This window comes from Aquila chrysaetos, chromosome 12 (assembly GCF_900496995.4).
Source record: "Aquila chrysaetos chrysaetos chromosome 12, bAquChr1.4, whole genome shotgun sequence".
Classification (NCBI taxonomy): Eukaryota; Metazoa; Chordata; class Aves; order Accipitriformes; family Accipitridae; genus Aquila; species Aquila chrysaetos.
This window is the reverse complement of record NC_044015.1, coordinates 12,771,733-12,794,641: the sequence shown is the minus strand read 5'-3', so window position 1 is coordinate 12,794,641 and position 22,909 is coordinate 12,771,733. Positions and strand designations below refer to the sequence as shown.

Sequence of the window (22,909 nt, the reverse complement as noted above, 5' to 3'; positions counted from 1 at the left end):
CTCCCTTTCTCCCACTCCAAATTTTTTAAGTCCAAAGCTTGAACCGGATGATACTATTCACTTTTCAGGAAGGATTCTTTCTTACCACAATGAACTTTCAGTAATAATTAATGGGGCATAATCATTTAGTGCCCCAAGTCTGAACAGGTCATTAACTTACATAAGGAAAACTCCCTCTCCGTCAGCAAGAGGAGTATCAGTGCTTTAAGCTTTGAAATGGCTTTAACACATAAGGCACACCAATCATACTAAATGGATGACCAGATAGATTTATAACTAGCTGTCCTTTAAATTGAGATTTTAATGAAATTAGGAATATTTTCAATTAAATTTAAAAAACCCAAACAAACCATGATTAAAATTATCTATTGGATAGATACTGATTGCTAGCCATTTTGGGGCTAGCAATTAATATTACTGTTTATTCAAAATTATCTTTGTGATTAGCCCAAGTTATTTCTCATTTAATTTTATTTCCTTCATCCTAATTATTCACCTGTAAAAAATTCAAGGTAATAGATGAGAAGAGATTTCTAACAATTTACTGAATCTTGTTTAAAAAAAAAACAGAAAACTTTTTAATGTGACTTTTGTAATTCCTCATCTATCAAATAATACATACATACAGTCAAGTTAACAATTGAAATCTGAGATTTCAATTTCTGCTTGTACAGGCCATATCTACTCTGCAAGTCCAACTGGTGGTGGGAACTAATTAAAACAAATCCAACATTAATATTTAAAACAGATCTGCTGAATAAACATCAGCACACTTATGTACATGGGTGAGAAAAAACACGTTAATTAAAAATATACTTAGAACTGGAAATGTATTTTATTGGCCCCAAGTGCCATTGCTCTTTGTTAAGTGTTCCAGTACAATGTATTACCACACTTCAGCATAGAAGGATGGACTACTACCCACCTGATACATCCAGAAATGTCTGCGCACGTCCGGTTCCTGTGCTGCTAGTTGCCATACATTCATAGAAGCCTTCATCAGACAAGGAGACCTTGGCAATTTCCCAACTCATACTAGATGATTCTCTGGAGGAAGAAAAGGGCATACTCACTAAATTCCTGAAGGAATCAAGAGGTACAAGAACTTGGTTTCCTGACTACAGACATAGGAGAGTTTCACAACAATTAAGAGGATAAACAGGCCCTCTGATGAATCAAATTGGATCTAGCTTTATGGATTTTATTTAAAGAAATTATATATACATTGTCAGGCTTCTTATAAATATTAAGAAATGTAAAGTTTTTGCAGAACGTCTCACTTGCACATCTACAAATATGCCTTTAATATATGTCAACAGTCGTCACGCAGTAACTAAACTCACTGTATTTGCAGTCATGCACTCAGCTCCTCGTATTCTATTGTTATATTTACTACTTGAGAAGACAACTTTCCTTAATACTGACAAGTTTCTACGTAGACCCAGTATGTGGTATCAAACCTGTGGCTCTTACTAGCAAGGGTAACAAGGGTCCATCCTCCCAGCCTGAGCTTCTCAAACTCACAGGTACAGATAGGGGCTACACATAAAGGAGACCCCATTCTTTACCAGATATAGTCTGCTTTCTCCCCCCTGTATGCAAATCCACTATTAGGTTCATATAGTGTAGACAGCAGCATCTACCCTACCACAAGATGACTACATCTAGGCAGCTCTCTTTGTACTTTTTAAACTGCAGGGACTACCTCAATCCCAAACATTTACAATCCAGCAGAATGTGAAGATGATATGAAGATGACTGACTTCTCCTCTGCCAGCTGCACCTTTGAACTTATGACCAGCAATAACTATGATAATCCAGTATTTTGCACATTGATTGCCTAGCCGTACAAAAATAAACAGCGCAACACATATAAAGACAGAATTGATAGATTCAAGACTGAAAATGGAGCGTGGGGTACAGAAGAGATATGAGGAAGATAATATAACAAGAATCCAGAGAAATACTTGCAGTTCTTCTATCAGTCACAACAAGGACAAAGCTGATAGGCAATAATACCATGTATCTATCACATATAATGTTAAAGTCAAGAAGAGGATAAAGGTATAACTACATTGACTGGTGGTTACATGTGCTTAAAAACAGTTACAGCTTCTCAAGATTCAAACCCACATTTTACACAACTAATGGTGCAACAGACACACAGATGATGACATTAATGAGCAAAACAGTGGTTCTTCTCCACTGTCCCAGCACTCCCTGTGGCCTGTTGCTATGGCATATAAACAAAACTGATGAGCACTGAAGTATCCTGATAGCTTTGGCAAGTAATTGACACATTGTGGGAAAACACTAAATTAGTGAACCCTTTGTCTCTCTCTCATTTGTCTGAATAGATTTATCAATGCTTAAAGAACATAGAAAGAACAAGAGAAAGAAACTTGGAATATGAGTGAAAGTTCAATGCTGTAGCACCATGAGACAGACAATCCAACTACACCACAAATGAAAACAGTATACAGTGACCTTAAATGGCTTCCTACTTATTCTCTCTTAATTCATACTTACTCTAGATAACCTAATATATCATATATCAAATCTATGACATTTTACAATGCAATGCTGGCAACTGGACATGGCAGTAATTGCCAACACTAAAGAATTAGGTAGTGTGTCTTCCAAGTAAAAAGTGAGAAACTTCTCTTTTTCATGGAAAGTATGTTAAAAGTGAAGTTACGCAATCCTACTCTTCTTCATTCCTGACTTTTGCTATACACCAGATGTCGAACATGGACGCCTTGAGAACGGAAGCATAAAAGAAAATGTGTCCAGAGTGGAAAAGCTTGGCAAACAGAGACCTGTGATGGTCTATTAAAAATAACTAAATACGGCAGCATGAATAATACACACCTCAAGGCATATGCTGCACACTTCGGCACTGACTCTAAAAAGCAGTAACTGCACACAACTCTTTGCAACATGTGTTATTGGGATAACACAGAACCTTTCAATGTCAAGTCATTTATTTACCCAAATCATTATACAATATATGCAATTTGCTGATCAAGCTGCTTACCTAGTCAGTCTAGAAAATACAAACATGCTCCCTTAGCCAAGTTGCAAAATCTGAAGACGAAATTACATCCTGGTTATTAGTTACTGTAGAAACACTGACAGAGAGCACAGTGATACTCATGTTGTATCTAACCTCACCTCTTGGTCACCACAAACCACCATGCTCCTTATCACGTTTTCACCTGGGAAGTTACCAGCAGCAGGCTGACTCATATGAATGAACTAAAACCTAAGATTCACTTGTACCACACTGCTAACACATAGTTTGGAGGGATATATTCTGCATGGTTTAGCAAATCAGATACTAGACTTGACTAACAACCACAAATATCAGTTGATTCAGAGCAAATTTTTTTTAAATTATTATTATTATTAGTAGTAGTATTTTAACTAACTAAATTGATTGGCTTTCTTGTGAGAATTTCACGCATTATTTTTGCCAATTCTGACCTTTGCAGGGTTGGTGGGATCTGCCATTTATAATACAGAATGGATTTTAAAGACACATTAGTGCTTAGTGCCCACTGACTTCCCACTGGCATGAGGTACTTAACTACTGTTCTTGGTCTCCTAAATCAGACTTGTCAGAAATGCACTAGGATATTAATCAAAATCCAAATTTTCTTACTAGACCACCCACCACAGGATGCAGAAATCTAGAAAAACAAAGCTGTTGCAATTTTAGAGAAATTTCTTTTTCTTACACGTTACTTATTTAAAATTAGAAATTATTATCACAGCTGATAGTACCTCTGGAATCACAGTAGAAAAAAAATTTTTTAAAGTATGTTCACTTCAAGAACCCTAAACCCATGTGCATTCTAATGGTATTTTCACATAGACAACTGTCATAATAGAATTATAATATTCAACCTATAAACCACTTTTTGAAATAAATATTAAAAAAAAATTGAGTAAAGATGACATCTTGTCACCAAAACAAAACTCAAACTCATTCAATGCAGAGCAATAATATAGCTTATATGTGCATTAAACTAGTAAGCTGGACAAATCCTATATGGAACTTCACTACTAATAAAATGCAGACAAGCCAAGCTGAATTAGAACCTATTTAACTGTGATCAATAATATTTGGCTTGAGATATATTTTGTTAAATTAACTTGGATGATCTGTTCATTCATCTGGTCTGTAATACAAAAAATGAAAAATGCAGCCCAATCATAAAGGTGCTGGATACGTGAAAAGCAAGGAGTAGAAAGAAGTGTGTGGTTTGAATGGAAAAAATTACACAGCTGCTAAAGTATGTGCTGGGGTTGACTAAATGTAAATGACACCTCATTAAAAAAAAAAAAAAACAAAAAAAAAACCAACACAAACAAAACCCTTTGCAAGAGGCTACCAACACTGTTTTCTAATACATACTTCCCTTTTGTTTTCAGCTACCAGAATTACAAGATGGACTTTATGAGTATTTTATTTCATTTATTTATATTTTTTTTTATTCTTATCTCATTCTACAGAGAAAGAGCATGCAATCCATTTTCTATACAGAAATCTGAAGAGCCTTCTGGCATATTCAGTGTAAATTTTCCTATTTTGAGAGATTTTCTGAAGAGTAAAATTTTCTAGAGTAGGTCATACGATATACTTCTAGGGCATCCATGAAAGGCCATTAAAAATAAAGCACATTAATGTATGTTACAGAATCATCTATGTATCATTGGAGGAGGCTGGGGGTGGAGGTGGTAGTGTTCCAGAAAAAAAAGCTAGTTACCAGTCTACTTTACATAACTTTTTAAAATATAAATTAAAAGCATTTGCCTTCTAGACTTTTAGACCCAGTTTATCATAATTTAAGAACACACATTTGAGGGGGATTTTGGCCAGAAACATATAATTTCATCATCTGTACAGAGTGTATACCCTCCTCTAACATGCATATATGTGGACACATGTTTAGCTAACATCGGTCGCAAGAGCATTCCAGAGGCCTTTAGAAGACCTTGAACAGAATAAACAAGAAGACTAAAAAAGAAAGATGCCAATTAGAAGAACACAGGTGCGCATTCCACGATAAGGGAACTTGGCACAAAGAACCTCAATTCGGCAGTTTATCTTGACCAATTAGACTGAGACAAGTTTCGCGTGTTTTAATTGGTATAACCAATTATGTCCTATGTTTATGCGCGTGTACAGAGTTAGTATAACCAATTATATCTTATGTTTATGCGCGTGTACAGTGTTGATATAACCAATCATATTTTATGCTTGTGCGCGTGTACAGTGACTTTGCAGAATATGTGACTATAAGTATGTGTGTGTTTTAGCAATAAAGTGTCGTCTGTTGTCTGCTCTCAAGATTACAGGCGTCCGTCTATTTCAATCTCCTCAAATGGTGACCCCGACGTGATAGCGGGTCGAGAAAACGCTGGAATTGCTGGAAGTGCGTCCGGAGGAGACTCTAGCCGAACGGTCGTCTAGCCAGCTGGACTGAGCGGACAACTTTCTCCCGGGAGATCAATCACCTGCTCGTTTGGAAGTAAGGTGAGCGGCTAGAAAGATTAAAATGGGTGCCCAGATGTCTGTGGAAGAAGGGGCAATTGTACAAATGCTTTCGCATATCCTCTCCATGAGAGGAGTTAAATATGATTCAAATACTTTACGTATGATGCTGAAATGGCTTAAGGACCATGGTGCCCCCACTTCGAATATAGAAGTCTTTGAAATTAACAATTGGGAAGAAATGGGAAAAGTAATTTGGGACTTTGTATCGCGTGGGGGACGTGAAGGCTCAGAAAATCTCTGCTACGTGGAGACTGGTGCTGGAAACGTTGAAAGCCCTTAAGGCAGAAAGGAGGTGGCTGCTGCTGTAAAAATTTCAATTGAAAATACCCCGGAAAAAGAGAAAAGTGTGTGTGGCGAGGTGGTAAATAATTCGGACAGTGATGAGCAATTAAACACCGAGGGAGATGTCATTAATGAAGGCAACAATCAACTTTTAAGTAACCTGCCTCTCGAGCAGAGACCTATCCCCTCTGCACCTCCCTATGAGGCAGATACATCCCCAGGAGAAGCTATAAAAAGTGATGGAAGGACATAAATGATAAAATGTTAACTGAAGGTCTAAATCCTGTGGCTTTTTCCAGTTACAGTCAGGCAGAATGCCCCAAACGTGTGGCAACCTTTCAATTGGGATTTAATAAAAGAAGAACAGAAACAGTAATGGCTAATGGACTGTCTGCTCTGTTTAGTCAGGCGTTATTGGAGAATATATTTTCTGGTCAAAATTTTAACGGGCTTCACCTGATCACATTGGTCTGTGTGTGATGTCCTGAGCCTCCGCAATTGGTGCCCTAACAAGGGACCCTCGGATCGGTTGTTGAATTTTTCGACGGAGCCGACGGAGAGAGGGAGCGGAGAGGCACAGGCCGAAATTATCCTGCTGCCCCGGCAGGATTGACAGCTGAGCTGGGGAAGACAAGGAAGCGCGCGCAAGTGAATAGAAAAGGGAATCTCGCCCTAATCAGGTGAGCGGTCGGAGAAGGAGATGGGGTTGGACAAAGAGCAAGAAGCGGTCCTAAATCTCCTTCAACATATTCTCTCTAGAGAGGCATTAAAATATGATGAAGCTTGTTTAAAGCGGGCTTTTACAATGAAGCAAGGACAGAAACCTTTTAATTAGTGTGGGTACAGCTTTTGAGCTTAGTACCTGGGCAAGCTATCGGAACCTCCCCTATGGGATGAAATTAGTGACGGGTCTAAAGAAGTTAAAGGTCTTGCAACTTTATGGAAATAAATTAAGACAACTCTGCAAGAAAGAAAGAATGAAAGCAGATCGTTTTAAAGCGCCTTGCGTCTGCTTTTGCTGCTCTCTCTCCAACCGCATGCGAAGGGGAAACGCAGGGAGAAAAACATAATACAGCGAGAGAGACTTTTGGCTTTCCCAGAGCTTGTCTGCCTGCTCCTGTGCCCTTGACTTCGGCTCCACTCCCTGGGACTACTGATATTAATCAGCCATCTGACAGTTCCCAAACCTCCCTAACCGTACACTTAAAGGAAACCCTACAGAATCAGGAAGAGGGGCCGGAGCTCACTTCGCAGCAGTTGCAGTCAGTAATAGAAAAGCTGGCACAACCTGGAAGCTGCTGTGAAGCGAGAGAAAAACTGCCAGCCGTATCCTTTTGATGCACCCTTACCCCCCCCCCCCTTCCTCCTACCTCTGCCCTTTCCTTGTCCCAGGGAACCGATCCCCCACCTTTCCAGAAACAACGGACCCCCGGAATAGATAGCGAGGCATTATTCACGATGCTTACTTGAGGGAGAAATCATAGCAGCTCCCACAGCGTTTCTGGTTATTGCTGGAGCTGGGGGTGGACCTAATCAATGGGTTCCATTTGATTGGAAAATCATAAAAAAAAGGTTACAATTGCTCAGTATAGTTTAAAATCGCCTTTTACACAGGCAGTTTTGTCCCATTACATTTTCTGGGTCAACCTTAACTCCACATGACTCACGAATGCTTGCTAAACCTTGTTGTTGACATGGAAATTTATTTATACTACGCTGGTGCATTTACAGCCAGCAGAGAAAATCATATCAGTACAACCTGATACTGCTTTTGAGGAGGCAGTCTGTAAGCAGGCCGCTAACGAGCAGGATTCTGATTCCGATAATAATTCTTTTGCATCAGGCAGGGTGGACTCTGAAAAAGAGCTGGATTTATATCCCTCATTACCTCCACCGCTGGCCTGCCGCGGCCGTCCCGCCGCTGCCTCCCGCGGCCTCTGCGCGGCCGGGGACCGCTGCCGTGCCCCGCCGCCGTCCCCCCCCACCCCCCCACCCAATCGCCTGCTACTCCCTCTCCAGGGTCTGCAGAACTTAAAACGGAACCTGACTTTACTACACTACCTGTATCTCCTTTTCCTGCTAATCCCTTTAACTCTGTACCTATCCGTGACGATTCACTAATGATTTGGGAAAAAAATACACATAGTTTGATGCAACGCTTCGGAGAAAAGCTCTACAGCAAGGAAGATACCATGTTTACTTTTCCTGCTGTATGCCACACCTGCCTCAAGTATTACAAGAACCTCAAGAGTTAGAGTTGTTTAAGATCAGTCATCATGAATGCCTGTGTGATGTTTAATTACACCTATAACACCACTCAAAAGGGTCAGAATGTAAATGCTATTTTGCCTGTATATAGAAATGCTACAGCTTGGGTTGTAACCTATATCTATTCCAGAATATCACATTTTTTTTTTCTATTCCAGCTGCTTTACCTCTGGGGATGCGAAACTTAACAGGAGGCCATGTAGCCTCGGACAACTTACGTTACTAACACCCGATATCAATATGATTCACAGTAAAAGGCTCACGATAACTGGACACCAGGGTTAAGTGGACGGCTAACAAGTTTTGGAATTACGGGATAGTTGAAAGATTTTGCTTATGTATGGCTTAGTTATTTTTAATTGTAATATTAGCAGTTGTAATGATTGTACCACATATCATAAAAATAGTTGAAACGTATGATTGCAAAAGCATTTCTTGTAACTTGGCTTGCAAAAAAAAAAAAAAAAAAAAAAAAAAAAAAAAAGGGGGGAAATTGTGGGAGATTTCATGGAAAATGGGGAACATTTCTTTGAGCCTGATTATTTAGAGTTAGCATAAGTATGGCCGCAGTTAACAATGAGTGGACCGGAGTACGTGACAGCTGCAGTATGAATGGACTTTGAACCACCAGAGAAACAACGGACATGAGGAACTTGGACAGTGGAGCAATTAATAAACAAGGTAACAGAACTGCAGAGGCAAGAAGGAGCTGCAAGAGTTTTATCGCAATTAAGAAAGCTGTCATTTCGGCTTAGAGCATTTAGCTGCGGTATGGGGACTTAGGAGTTGGTTGTATCTTTGTTAAAAATCGGGGTTTCTTTTATTCTTGTGTATTTTATTAGGTATAATGTTGCTTTTACTGTGTTTAATTATTGTGTTCATAGATCTTGTAGGTCACCTTGGCCAACATAACAGGTCAAGATTCTCTGTGCATTGCAACCGCATCACAAAGCCCATGAACCAATTAGACAGGATGGCTATGACTCGTGCAGCGCGCCTGGCCAACGAGCGCATGCGTCATAGACTCCCCATGTTGCAACCGAGGCGAATTTTGGCACCCGCTGGCCACGTGTGCTGAAATCCGTTCCTCTACAAATGTACAAATACCGGGATTTTCCGAAGAGCATCGGGTTGGTGTATGGCAAGGCCGTCGTTGCCTCTGTGGGGACGCCCACGTAAAGCTGGCACCTACCGATTGCTGGGCTGAGTTTGCGGAACAAGACAACACAAGAATGTACGGATGGTCCCATCTTCTTCAACAGTCCTCGGAGGGACGTAGTCATGGATACCACCGCAAGCCAAAGAAAACATCTGGATGACCCTGGCTGACATGACCGGACAAGATTGCTTATGCCTCTGTACAGCAACACTAAGCAATCCCTTTTTCATAGGTTTAATAGGAGGTTCCACTGACATCAACAAAGTTTAAGAACTTATTGATGGAGACCCCTGTACAGCAGGTCATGGACTCAATGGATGGGAATGCCTGGTTTCCACGGATCGGGCATTCACCCTCATTGCCACCCCAGGAATCACAAATTCTGGGATCCCTGAATACAGATTGGTGTAGTATTATCTGATTTACTGTTAGATGTATATAGTATTAGACACACAACCTTGCAAAATAGAGCTGCTCTTAAATCATGAGTTAAGATAGTTTTGATTTATCTCGTATTGGGGTTTTTTTTTTGTATTTTAATTTGTGTGCCTTGTATGTTGCAATGTGTTTAGGAATTAATTGATGAATCAAGTAAGGCTGTTGTTAATTGACAAAAACAAAAAAGGGGGAATTGTGGACACATGTTTAGCTAACATCGGTCGCAAGAGCATTCCAGAGGCCTTTAGAAGACCTTGAACAGAAATAAACAAGAAGACTAAAAAAGAAAGATTGCCAATTAGAAGAACACAGGTGCGGCATTCCACGATAAAGGGAAACTTGGCACAAAGAACCTCAATTCGGCAGTTTATCTTGACCAATTAGACTGAGACAAGTTCGCGTGTTTTTTAATTGGTATAACCAATTATGTCCTATGTTTATGCGCGTGTACAGAGTTAGTATAACCAATTATATCTTATGTTTATGCGCGTGTACAGTGTTTGATATAACCAATCATATTTTATGCTTGTGCGCGTGTACAGTGACTTTGCAGAATATGTGACTATAAGTATGTGTGTGTTTTAGCAATAAAGTGTCGTCTGTTGTCTGCTCTCAAGATTACAGGCGTCCGTCTATTTCAATCTCCTCACATATATATATTTTATAAATCTCTCCATAGAATACAGCCTCCCTAACGAATATCACCAAAAATAACAGAATGGAAGTAATAGGATATAAGCAGTATATAATAGTAAATAATAAATAGAAATTACAGGATATAAATAGGAAATAAAACAGTATTGGAAAAAAAGGTCACTACTTACTTGAAGAACTGATCCACTCCTAGTTTTACTCCATTTTTAGTAAAACGCTGAGTAAAAGGTATAAGACTTTCTACGTGGCAAGGAACAGACCCTGGCTGTAAATAATATCCTGGAGTCTTGGTGGGCATTGTAACTTTTGGAGAAGCTGAAGAAAACAAATATACCCCAATTGATTATTAACAGCTACTAACATACATCCTATCTTTTCCTTTTATTAAAAGGAAATTCAATTTCTGATAAAGTTATACTTAGTAGATAATAACATTAACCTGTCCGTCATGATCTAGAGATAGAACACTGGAAGGAAACAGCACAGAAAGTGCTTGTATAGGTTAGAAAAAGATACTAGATATCAATTTTAACTGAATCAGATATGACAAACATCCATTCAATTCAAGTTAAAATCTCTTACCAGGAGTAATACTAGAAAATGAAACACTTGAAACTCTCTGAAAAAGATAATCATCCTTGTCATAGCCCATTATTTTAACAAAAAAAGCTTCATCTGGTGGAATGAAGTCAGAAATATTCCACAGTCCATAGGGCTTTCTATCAGGATAGTATTTCACAGGCAAGGTCTTAAGAAGTTCCCCTGTAATACTCAGAAGTTCCAGTCGGTCTACTCTAGCTGGAAGAAAGATCCCCGTGGTATTTAGCAGCACGAAGGTAGGAATCCCTAGGAAAACAGAAACACGCTATTTCAAGTGCTAATAAATAAATAAATAAGGAAAGGTTAAATTCATATTTATGGCTCACTACTCCATGAATGCACCATTCAGTTTCAACCCTTACTAAGTAGCAAAAAACTAAGTTATGCTAAGCTGAGCTCTGCTTATTAGCTGTCAGGAGACACAGCACTCATTATCTCATTATCAGGGTTTAAATTACTGATTTCCAACAGGTGTTTCTGAAACAGCAGCCTCTTTATCAACTCCTCACCATGCCCCAGAGCCAAAGGCTTTTTCTGAAGCTCCAAAAGTAACAGAAACAGTGTTGCAATTTTGAGGCATTTCATAAAAACATCTGGATTTGCATGACATAAAAAAAAACCCCAAGCTAAAACGAAAAAATACTGTAGTATGATAAAACAGGAACCTTGGCTGCTCTCACACATTCAAGGCCCAAGAACAGCAGCCCCAGGTTTATCACAAAATTCACCAGACAGATCATCACAGAGTTCTACTTGATTCTGGGGTCCTAAAAACCAGTTATTGTTTAACATGGACTAAAATGGAAACGAACCTTGCACTGGTCTGCTGGATGTTTTTTTAAAGTCTAATGTCGGCTTCCTAGAAAACCCAGCTCGAAAGTCAATAGTGCTGAGACCTGTGATCCGAACAGAGTGCCTTCCACTGCTCGAGGTCTGAAAAAGCAACAGAGTTAAAGATCATGTGCATAATTAGCATTTCAGGAATTGCAAAGTTTCTGATCCATCCACCGAGTTCAGCAGACAGACTTCAGTCTTCATCAAAAACAAGACAGAAAGGAGACTTATGTCAAAAGTGTTAAGTAAAAATGCCATTAATAAAGTTTTATTTTTAGATACTGGACCCTGCAATTGTAGCATTGCAAAAAGAGCCAATTTGTCTTGGAGGTAAATCACAACACAAACACGCAAGATCAACAACTACTTGTCACATGCCAGTGACTGTAACAGGAGACTGTCCGGAAGTTAGGATTTTGACCATTCTAAAGCATACTACAAAATAGTAAATGAAACACAAGTCAACAGAAAAATCAGTGTAAAATTTTTGCTGATAATATATATGAACAACTTCCAGTGCTACAATAATTTATCTTACCTTTCTATTTATTAGTAAGCTCCCTTTTTAAATATACACAAATATAATTTTACCCATGAGGCATATGCAAACATCATAGGCACTGTATATCAGGAAACAAGTGGAAACCTCAACGAACACCATATATTAAAGATTCTTCTCTTTCCCAATCAAGGTCTCAGTGAGAAAGCAGAGGATGCAGAAGTACCTCTCGCCCCTTTCCTCCATCCCCACCCCCACCCATCTTGTCATTCTGGTTGAATCAGCAAAAAACAAATCACACCCCCACCCATCCACCCACTCTTGAAAAGCCTTAGCTTTATGTTGTTTGAGAGTACAGTAGCTTTTATGCAAGTCCTCAATCTTAGAATTACTTTGTTTTATCTTGAGTTACTTTCTATCATTCTATGCTGAGAAAGAAAAGGACAACTGCTGCTGGCCAAGAGTGCACAGGAACCCAAGGCTTTTTGTCCTCACCTACTTCCATACCCTTGAGATGTTAGAAAAAAAACAAACGAACAAAAAAACAAACCCAACAAACAAAACACTGCTGCACTGCACTAAGCCAGGAGTTAGATTTTTACAGACTTAACAATGACAAACCCATAGACAATTTCAACCAGAACAGCAGGAAAAAATAAAGTTCAAAAGGCTGTGAAGAGTGATATCTAAGCTATATTAAGCCAAGATCAAATCTGCAGTTAGTAGAATCTACTCCAAGTTTTTGTTCAGGGGGACGATACAGCACACAAGACTTGCAATGTGAAAGAAAATCAGTATTAAAATGAAATAATTCCACTGAGCTTTATCTATTTAGAGAGTATTATCTGATCCATTCTCAAATACTTAATTCCTTCAGTTTAGTAACCACCTCTGATACAGCTGCATGTGAATATTAAACAGTTGTTTCTTACAACTAAATGCCTAGGGACAGCCATTTAGACACTATGACAAATTGATGTCTATCTGATTAAAACAACCTCTATTTGCTTCTATTTGGTTAGCCTTTCACCTCAGAAAAATCACTACTAAAGCCTTTTTTATATAAACCAGCTGTTAACAATACAAAGAAATATTTAAGTGTGCCAAACAACTCATGTTATCAAGTGTTAATTGGCAGTTAAAATTTCATTAGACAAACTCAGTGACAAAGTTTTCTTTTTATAGCTTTATACATCTGTATAAGGAATTTATGGTGTGAATAAACTTTTCACAAAGCTTTTTGGGGGGTTTTTTAAAGTCTTCAGTCACAGCCTTAAAATCTTAGTGCAAACAAAACAAGCCATTGACTAAAGCCAAGTAAACAATCCATAGTAAAATACATTGGGAAATTATTTCTCTCTATGAATTATTCAGACCTTTGGATACTTTTGAATTTTTAAGGCTAGAATAACCTTACAAAATTTTACCATCTACTAGTAACAATAAATGCATCTGTCACTGTCGTGCCTAGGAGCTGGCAGTCTTACGCAAACACCTAACAATAAACTTCATCCCAAAGGATTGCTTTCCAATTAGTGTCTGTCAAGTCTCTTTTCATTATTTGTAGTTTAACATGGATCACTGGTATTGTACATTAGTGTTTTTCCTACCAGACTGGACAAATATGATAAAAAGAGCAAACATGTACCTGTCACAGATGTCAGGAAAAAAATGCTTTCCTGTCTTGCAAACAAACACAAAATAAAATTGCCCGAAATGCAGGTATCTATAAATAAACATATGAAAAAATGTATGGGGTTTTGTAAAACAAACTCTTAGTTTTCACAACAGAAAAAACAAGCTAAAATGGCTAAATAAATTTTTATTGCACTGTTATATTTATATATTTATATTTATGCAGTTGAATTAAGGCTTTAAGGAATGTGCTCATTCAGTGGAAATTACTCTGGACTGCTTTGTCATTACACTCCATCAAACCAGCTGCATTTGGCTATAGGGGTGTAAGGGAGTAAGAACAACAGCAGTCATTAAAGACCTGTCTTGATCACAAGAACAGCCAAGTTTTTCTGCTGATTTCTCACTGCTTTTCCTCTCCTTTTCTCAACCACACAGAGGGTCGTTTAACTCTATGCAGCAGGGAAGTTTTTGTGGGATTGCTCAGCTGAAACAGCTATGGGCTATTGATTAATAGAACAAAAACAAAGAAAGAACAGAACAAAACAGCACCTAATGGCTTCTCACCTCTGCCTCTCCCCCACTGATTCACCTCCATCGCTCACTAGCCTTTTCAACTGAAAACACAGGGCAGGCAAGGCCTTTCAGGTGTAATTAGATACAACTGCCTTCTAATGCCGCTGTCCTGGAGCTTGCAGGTAACTGTTACTTGCAAGATGTTGGATGCCTCCCAAATTGCTCCAAAGAAACCTTTTAAGAGGAGTCCACAGGGCAGGTCTTTGTGGGAGGGATTTAGCAAAAGCAAACTGATGCTCCCTCTTCTATTAAACAGAGTCAGACTGTTCCTGTTGAGGCCCATCTCTTGGTAGGTATCTCAGCAGTAGGACCAGCAGATAAATTTAGTCTCACAGCTAGCTCTGAGGTGCAGAAAACACAAGCAACAGCAGGACTATCTTTCTGAAGAAGCATGCTTCCTTTGCTGATACACTATGGAGGGAGGAGCCACGTGCTCATCTCATGTTATTGCTCTTTAGAAAGACTCCTGTCACCTTGTAAACCAAGAGTACTATAGCAGACCTGGAAGGAAAACTTATTTATCAAATACACATACATGCATAGATTTGATGTCCTCATACTGAAGTACCTGAAGGCAACTGGAGGCCTCCTGCAGCACAGGAGGCTACTGGATTGCATACTGTGTGTTTTATATTACTCAAACCTCTGGTTTAAAGACTTCACTGAGCATTGAAACCGCACTACCACTTGTTCATGGATTAAGGTGAGATCTTCTTGGACTGATCATTCCGCAGTTGATTTAATAGCAGCTAATAGTGTTTAGCTCACCATCATTTGTTATCATACTAAAATTAAAACTTTTTGCACTTCCAGGTGACAAGTACCTGTATAAGCTGTTTGCACAAACCTAATTAAGACCTGGTTTGCTCATAAAACTAATTAAAATTGTAATGAACGGGTTAACTTTGTTCATGAAATCGCATGTGGAGGTAGGGATATTCTTCACTTATCTAAGACCATGAGTACCGATGATTAGCATATGTAGAGAAACGTTTACAGAGCATGAATGGGACTTGAGTCACCTAAAGAACAGCTGAGGAAAACTTCGGCCTTCATCCCAACAACCACCAGAAGGCAAATTACGACCACTTAACACCTGATGGCACAAGATACCGAAGATACCAGCCAGCCTTCACGTATCAGGGACTAAAAAGACTGTATAAATAAAGAGGCTCTTCCCCTGTTTGAGTGCGAGCTTGTGGCGGAGCACTGTCTCCCCGGCCGCCCAGCGCTGTTTTGCTCTTTTATCGCTTGCTAATAAATTTGATCTTTTATTTAATACAAATTGGCTCCTCCAATTTGTCACGAGCGTCTATAACAAACTTGGTGCCGTGACTCGGATACAGGTTCTTTGGTGCGGACCCTTGCAAGCGGGGAGGCGCCCTATCCCCGGATAGCCCCGTCTTGAAGAGGTGCTGCCGCCATACCCTGGACCCACGAACCCCTCCAAATTACGATAACTGAGCAAAAGAACCTGCAGGACCCCTTAAATTTTGTGCACGAAGACCAAACGGAGACCCCAGGAGCGGGTGAGTATATATAAAGCGTGAGCCGTTTGGTTGGGGTGGTTATCCCGAGGTGCGATTGTGTGAGAGGTCTCTCTGAGATCACACGAGTGCGGACCCTCCAGTAGTGCAGTTCTCGTAGCCCGCGAGGGAGCGAGTCACGACCAAGGGGAAGTGAGTGTGTGTGTGTGGATAAAGGCACCTCGGAAGATGGGACAGAGGAAAAGCAAGCCCTCTGGACCCATGGGAATGGGGAAGGGAAGTAAGTTACCAGACATACCCCCGGACAGTCCCCTAAGCCTGATGTTAAGATATTGAGACAGTTCACCAAAGAAAAAGGATAGGTCTAAGGAAAAAGATGATTAGTTATTGTATTGAGATTTGGGGTGGAAAACCTCCCAGCAATCCTCATGTACTCTCGCCTGTGTTCGGGTCCTCTGAGGATTGGGTGTGTCAACAATTAAATATATGGGTAAACAATAAGAGACCACCAGCCAGCCCAGAGGAAAGTGAATATGCTGCCTTATGGATTTCCCAATCCTGGGAAATGTCATTCCTCTTTGCCTTAAGGGAAAACAGACCAGATAAACTTCTAAAAGATGCTGAGGACCCCCTTTGACCCCCTCCCTATGCCCCTCAGGCCCCTCCTCCTCAGGACCCACTCCAAGGCCAGGAAATAGCCCAGGCCCCTCAACCCCGGCACCCCCTCCCAGAAGGTCTGCACGTAATAAAATAATACGAAGAAAGGAAAGATTGTTCCTTCTTCGGGAAATGCTGGTGCCTGGTGAGGATGAACAGGGGGGACCGGGAACGGGGTATGTGGCAGTTCCCCTTAATACAGGGGATGTAAAAAAAATTTAAGAAGGAAATGGGGAATCTGTTAGATGATCCCCTGGGGGTAGCCAAAAGGTTGGATCAATTCTTGGGACTGAATTTGTACACGTGGGATGAATTACAGTCTATCCTGGGCATATTATTTACCGTAGAAGAAAGGGACAAGATTAGGGGGGCTGGGATGAGACTGTGGGACCAACAACATCAGGCTGGCCTGGCGACGGATCAAAAATAGCCCTTAAATCGGCCAAACTGGAATAATCAGGATCCGGCTCACAGGAAAAAGATGAGACCCCAATGGAATGGCTTGATTGAACCATTTGAGGTGGTTATTAAGAACCCCGAGATTCCAGTGAGAATTAAACAATATCCCTTATCTAATGAAGGGAGAAGGGGACTAAAACCTGAGATTAAAAGACTATTGGGAAAGGGGGTACTCGAACCCTGCATGTCCCCTTTTAATACCCCGATTTTACCAGTAAAAAAAATCCGATGGTAGCTATCGGTTGGTGCATGACCTAAGGGAAATCAATGGACTGTCAGCCGGTTCCCGGTAGTGACAAACCCACACACCCTGCTGAGTCAATTGGGACCCGAGAACCAATGGTATAGCGTAATAGATCTTAAGGATGCATTCTGGTCATGCCCTCTAAAGGAGGAATGTAGAGATTATTTTGCCTTCGAGTGGGAAGACCCAGACACTCATAGGAGACAGCAGTTAAGGTGGACTGTACTCCCCCAGGAGTTTACAGAATCCCCAAACTTATTTGGACAAGCCCTAGAACGGGTTCTACGGGAATACCAACTGCAGGATGGGGTCTTACTAATACAGTATGTGGATGACTTATTGTTAGCAGGAGAAAATCAAGAAACAGTCAGAAAAGAAAGCATACGGTTGTTAAATTTCTTGGGCCTTCAAGGCCTCAACGTATCACGGCCAAAACTACAGTTTGTGGAAAAGGAGGTGAAATATTTAGGACACTGGATAAGCAAGGGGACTAAGAAGTTAGACCCCGAATGAGTAAATGGAATTTTATCACTGAAAGCCCCGAGGAGTAAACAACAGATTAGACAATTGTTGGGGCTATTTGGGTATTGTAGACAGTAGATTGAAAACTTTAGTGCGAAAGCACGATTTTTGTATCAAAAGTTAACTATGGATGGGTTGCTTAAATGGACCCCAGAAGATGAAGAGAGATTAGAGAGTCTCAAGGCTGATCTAGTTAACGCCCCTGTCTTGAGTCTGCCTGATGTGAGGAGACCCTTTTATTTATTTGTGGCCACTGAGGAGGGGACAGCATACGGAATTTTAACCCAGGAGTGGACAGGGAAAAAGAAACCTGTAGGGTATATTTCCAAATTATTAGACCCCGTCAGTAGAGGGTGGCCCACCTGTTTACAAGCAGTTGTTGCTGTAACCCTGATAGTGGAAGAAGCAAATAAGATAACGTTTAGAAGTGAATTAAGGGTGTTCTCCCATAATATTCGAGGAGTTCTCCAACAAAAGGCTGAAAAATGGATCACCGATGCTAGGCTTTTAAAATATAAGGGGATCCTAATCCATTCCCCTAAATTGGAGATCGGAACAACAAACTTAAAAAAATCCGGCACAATTTTTGTATGGGGGTCCTGAAGAAGAATTAACACATAATTGCCTTCAGACCATTGAAGAACAAACAAAAATTAGGCTAGATCTGGAAGAGGTAGAATTGGGAGAGGGAGAAAAGTTATTCGCTGATGGGTCATCTCGAGTAATAACAGGGAAAAGGAAGTCAGGACAAGCAATAAGAGGGCCCAAGCGAATAACTGTGGTACATGTTAAGGGACACCAAAGAAGAACAACCCCTGAAATTCAGTGAAGCCAGGTGATATGGTATTAATAAGAGCCTGGAAAAAATCCTCTCTCACTCCTAGGTGGGAGGGGCCCTTTCTTGTTTTACTTACCACAGAAACTGCTGTCCGAACTGCAGAACGAGGATGGACTCATGCAAGCAGGATCAAAGGACCAATTTGGAGTTCTCATTGAGAGGTGACCAAAGACCCTGACAGCTTGAAAATCAAGTTCCGAAGAAAAGTGGAGGAGTGATACTGTCTTTTGTAAAAATCCTCACTGTATATGTTATCTTTATATGTTACAGGTGTAAACTTTGTAGAGAAAAGTGGTGGACACATTGCTCTTATGGGTATTCCCCTAGTGACATTTGCCACAAATGTTATAATTACGAACAGGAATTAATTGAGCAAGCATTATGTATGGGAATATCAACTGGAAAAATTATAAAAGACTCCAAAGAATGGTGGGATATTTTTGCTAAAGGCATAAACCCTGAGAGGTGTTGTCTTTATGTAAATGTGTTATGCCCAACGAAGGCTGAAATAGTACAAGTATCCCGCAGACGAACAGTAGTCAGAGTGGGGTGGGGAGCTTGGGAAGTGAAAGATACAAACTGGGACGCATATAAGTCAAAGCAAAGTAAATATAAAGGAGGTTCCCCTGAAGAATACGACTGCTGCCGAGAAGATGGTACACCTCGCTGCTCTAAGCAACAGAGTAGGCAGAGAAGAGGGCAGAGACGTACTGCTGTGGGGATTAAGGTTGATGAACTACCTCCAGAGAAGGCTCACGGAGCCTCTTGACTTATTACTCCCAAATAAAACATCCTCAGAGCTTCCCCAAAGTCTCCCATCTCTCACCAGGGATGAAAACAAAAATCAAAATGATTATCAGCACCTTCGGAATACCTGTCGCAAGGGTAAAGGGACACCACTTTTCTCAAACTTGAGATTAAGCACTTGAATGATAGGACTGTTACTAATGCTAATAGAGACAACCCAAGGCAAAGGGAACCCCCACCAACCTTACAAATGGACGCTCTATAGGTGGGAGGATCAAAAAATACTACAGCAAGTAATTGCTGCCGGGGTCCCAAGCTTTAATCAATCCTTATGTCAGATCATACCCAGGAACCCATGTCTACATAACTTAGGCTTTTAGTTTTGTCCCAGTTCTAACCCTGGAAAGGGGTATTGCAACCATCCCGACTCTTACTATTGTGCTTATTGGGGTTGCAAAACTATAGCTTCTGATTGGATTCCTAGGGGAGGTCCAGATAAATTCCTATCTGTAAGGTGGGGGCCTCATGGATGTACACCTGCTTCACATGGTTGGGATGGAAGCCAAACAGGACTATAGAGTGGAAATTGCCCATATATTTATATTAATGCAACCAACCCGAAAGATCCTGCTTGGTTAACCGAGGGAACATGGGGAGTCAGACTTTGAAAACCAGGCGCAGATTAAGGGGGAATAATTACGATAAGGAAAGAGCTGGTGTAGGACCAAATTCAGTCCTAACAGAGGAAGATGATAGTAACAGTATTGTACAGACTGCTACTATCCTCCCTAATATAGACATCACTGAAGACAATATCTCGGGCGTATCAACAAGAATCAATCCATTGTGGGATATGCTCCAAGCCAGTTATCAGGTACTGAATGCCACCCACCCTAATATAACTAAGCATTGTTGGTTGTGTTACGACATTCGACCACCCTTTTATGAAGCTATTGGGGTAGACAGTAGATTTAAAAAGTCCAACGGAACAAACCCAGCTCAGTGCTTATGGAATAAGGAATCTGGACGTAAACAAGGGATAACAAAGTCCCAAGTATCAAGAAAAGGAAGATGTATAGGGAATGTCCCAAAAGACAAACGACACCTGTGTAACACAATTCACAAATCAAGAGAAATAACAGCTGAGTGGTTAATTCCTACAGATAATACTAAGTGGATTTGTTCCCAAACTGGGCTTACACCTTGTATATCCCTAAAGGTTTTTAATTGGATAACTAAATATTGTATACAAGTAACTGTAATACCTAAGCTTATTTACCATCCCGAAGATTTTGTTTATGACTATCAAACTACTCAGGCCCATCACATACAAAAAAGTGAGCCCTTGACAGCCCTCACGGTAACAACCCTCATAGCAGTCGGAGCTGCTGGAGCTGGTACAGGAATAACCTCCCTCGTACAACAAAATCAAAAATTTCAATCCTTAAGAATAGCAGTCGACGAGGATTTGGCTAGGATAGAAAAAGCCATGACAGCCCTAGAACAGTCTGAGTCTGTTAGGTCTTTATCAGAAGTAGTATTACAAAACAGACAGGGCTTAGACCTAATGTTCATGCAGCAGGGGGAGTTATGTGCAGCCCTACGGGAAGAGTGTTGTGTATATGTTGACCATACTGGAGTAGTTAGAGATACAATGGCCAAGCTACGGGAGGGGTTAGAAAAACGGAAAAAAGACAGGGAAGCACAACAGAGCTGGTATGAGTCTGTGTTTAATTATTCACCCTGGTTAACCACCCTATTGTCAACTATTACAGGACCCCTTATCTTGTTAATCTTATTTTTGACTTTTGGGCCATGCATTTTTAATAAGTTGATCGCTATTGTTAAAGGGCGCTTAGAAGCTGCACACTTAATGCTGTTACGAAAACAATATAAACAAATAAAGGATAAAGGAATTAATCCTATCCTCGGGCGGGCAAAAGAAGTATTAGATCGATTTAATGAACAAAATCAGGATAAAATAGAAAAGGGGGGATTGTAATGAACGGGTTAACTTTGTTCATGAAATCGCATGTGGAGGTAGGGATATTCTTCACTTATCTAAGACCATGAGTACCGATGATTAGCATATGTAGAGAGACGTTTAGAGAGCATGAACGGGACTTGAGTCACCTAAAGAACAGCTGAGGAAAACTTCGGCCTTCATCCCAACAACCACCAGAAGGCAAATTACGACCACTTAACACCTGATGGCACAAGATACCGAAGATACCAGCCAGCCTTCACGTATCAGGGACTAAAAAGACTGTATAAATAAAGAGGCTCTTCCCCTGTTTGAGTGCGAGCTTGTGGCGGAGCACTGTCTCCCCGGCCGCCCAGCGCTGTTTTGCTCTTTTATCGCTTGCTAATAAATTTGATCTTTTATTTAATACAAATTGGCTCCTCCAATTTGTCACGAGCGTCTATAACAAAAATATTTCAACTATATTCAAGACTTTTTTTTGTTGTTGTTACCCAAAACACATAAATTTGAATGTTTTATTCTCCACAGAATTGGAGACAGCATTATGCTGAGCTTAAAAAACCAAAAACCTTAAAAACCCTTACTGCAGGAGCAGCCTGATGCTTTGGCTGGGACTGGTTTGCATCTAGCTGAGCATGCTGGCCTGGTTCCAGCTGAGCCACTTGGCAGTTCGCACCGCTGAATGCCAGCCTCAGCTTTAGGAGAGCTTATTAGGTCTGAAGGGTGTTACACACTGAGCCTATAAGAGTGGCAAGCTCCTCTCTCAGCAATTTCTGGATTCCAGAAATTTGGGCAACACAGTGCAGGCATACACAAGTGGTTCCACATGGCTCAGCTCACATCCAAAAAGGCCTCAGCTTAGCAACAGCTATATAGGGCCAGGGAGAGATCACACAGGGCTTTTGCTTTTTCTGTACTCTGTTCCTCTGTGTTGCAGGGCATTGAATGTTTACTAGACTGCAGGCTTAACCTAAAAGACTCCAACGAGCTACAGAGTTGAATACTAAGGCACTGACTGTAGGAAAAGTTCTCTCAGTACCCAATGTCTGATGTTACTACATCCAGCGGGACCCAAACATGTTTGGTGTTTGGGGGTTTATTTTGTTTTGTTTGTTAAACAGACCACCAGGTTTTTCAGCATTTCTGGTCCTGGAAGCATAGACAGACATTCAAATAACTCTCCATAGAGCTGCAGAGCTCAACCTGCTTTTCTAGTTCCAGTTCTGCAGCAGTATCAATAGTTTCCTACAGTTCTGTATGTGAATTAATAATCCTTTTCAAACCACCTCTGCACATATGGCACAGACAATACACAGCATGCATCCATTCAGCACACCTCATTGTTAACTTGGCTATAAAGGACTCTTACACGGGTGACATCCCCTCCAAAAATGACAATATAGTATTTACACTTCTAGAATAGGATAGTTCAGTTGGAAAAGACCTATACCAATATGATTGTT

The 22,909-nt window shown here is 40.5% G+C and overlaps 1 protein-coding gene across 2 annotated transcripts in view; it reads right to left on the bottom strand.

Annotated features, from left to right (window-relative positions):
* The window catches only part of HMCN1 (hemicentin 1), a 218,050-nt gene that overhangs the window by 138,737 nt on the left and 56,404 nt on the right, over nucleotides 1-22,909 (bottom strand). For both annotated transcript variants that reach the window (XM_030031794.2, XM_041128002.1), the window contains exons 7-10: nucleotides 11,777-11,897; nucleotides 10,947-11,210; nucleotides 10,535-10,679; nucleotides 926-1,047 (exon numbers count right to left, since the gene is read on the bottom strand). In XM_030031794.2, coding sequence (XP_029887654.1) covers nucleotides 926-1,047; nucleotides 10,535-10,679; nucleotides 10,947-11,210; nucleotides 11,777-11,897 — 652 coding nt within the window. The remainder of the gene's footprint in view (nucleotides 1-925; nucleotides 1,048-10,534; nucleotides 10,680-10,946; nucleotides 11,211-11,776; nucleotides 11,898-22,909) is intronic.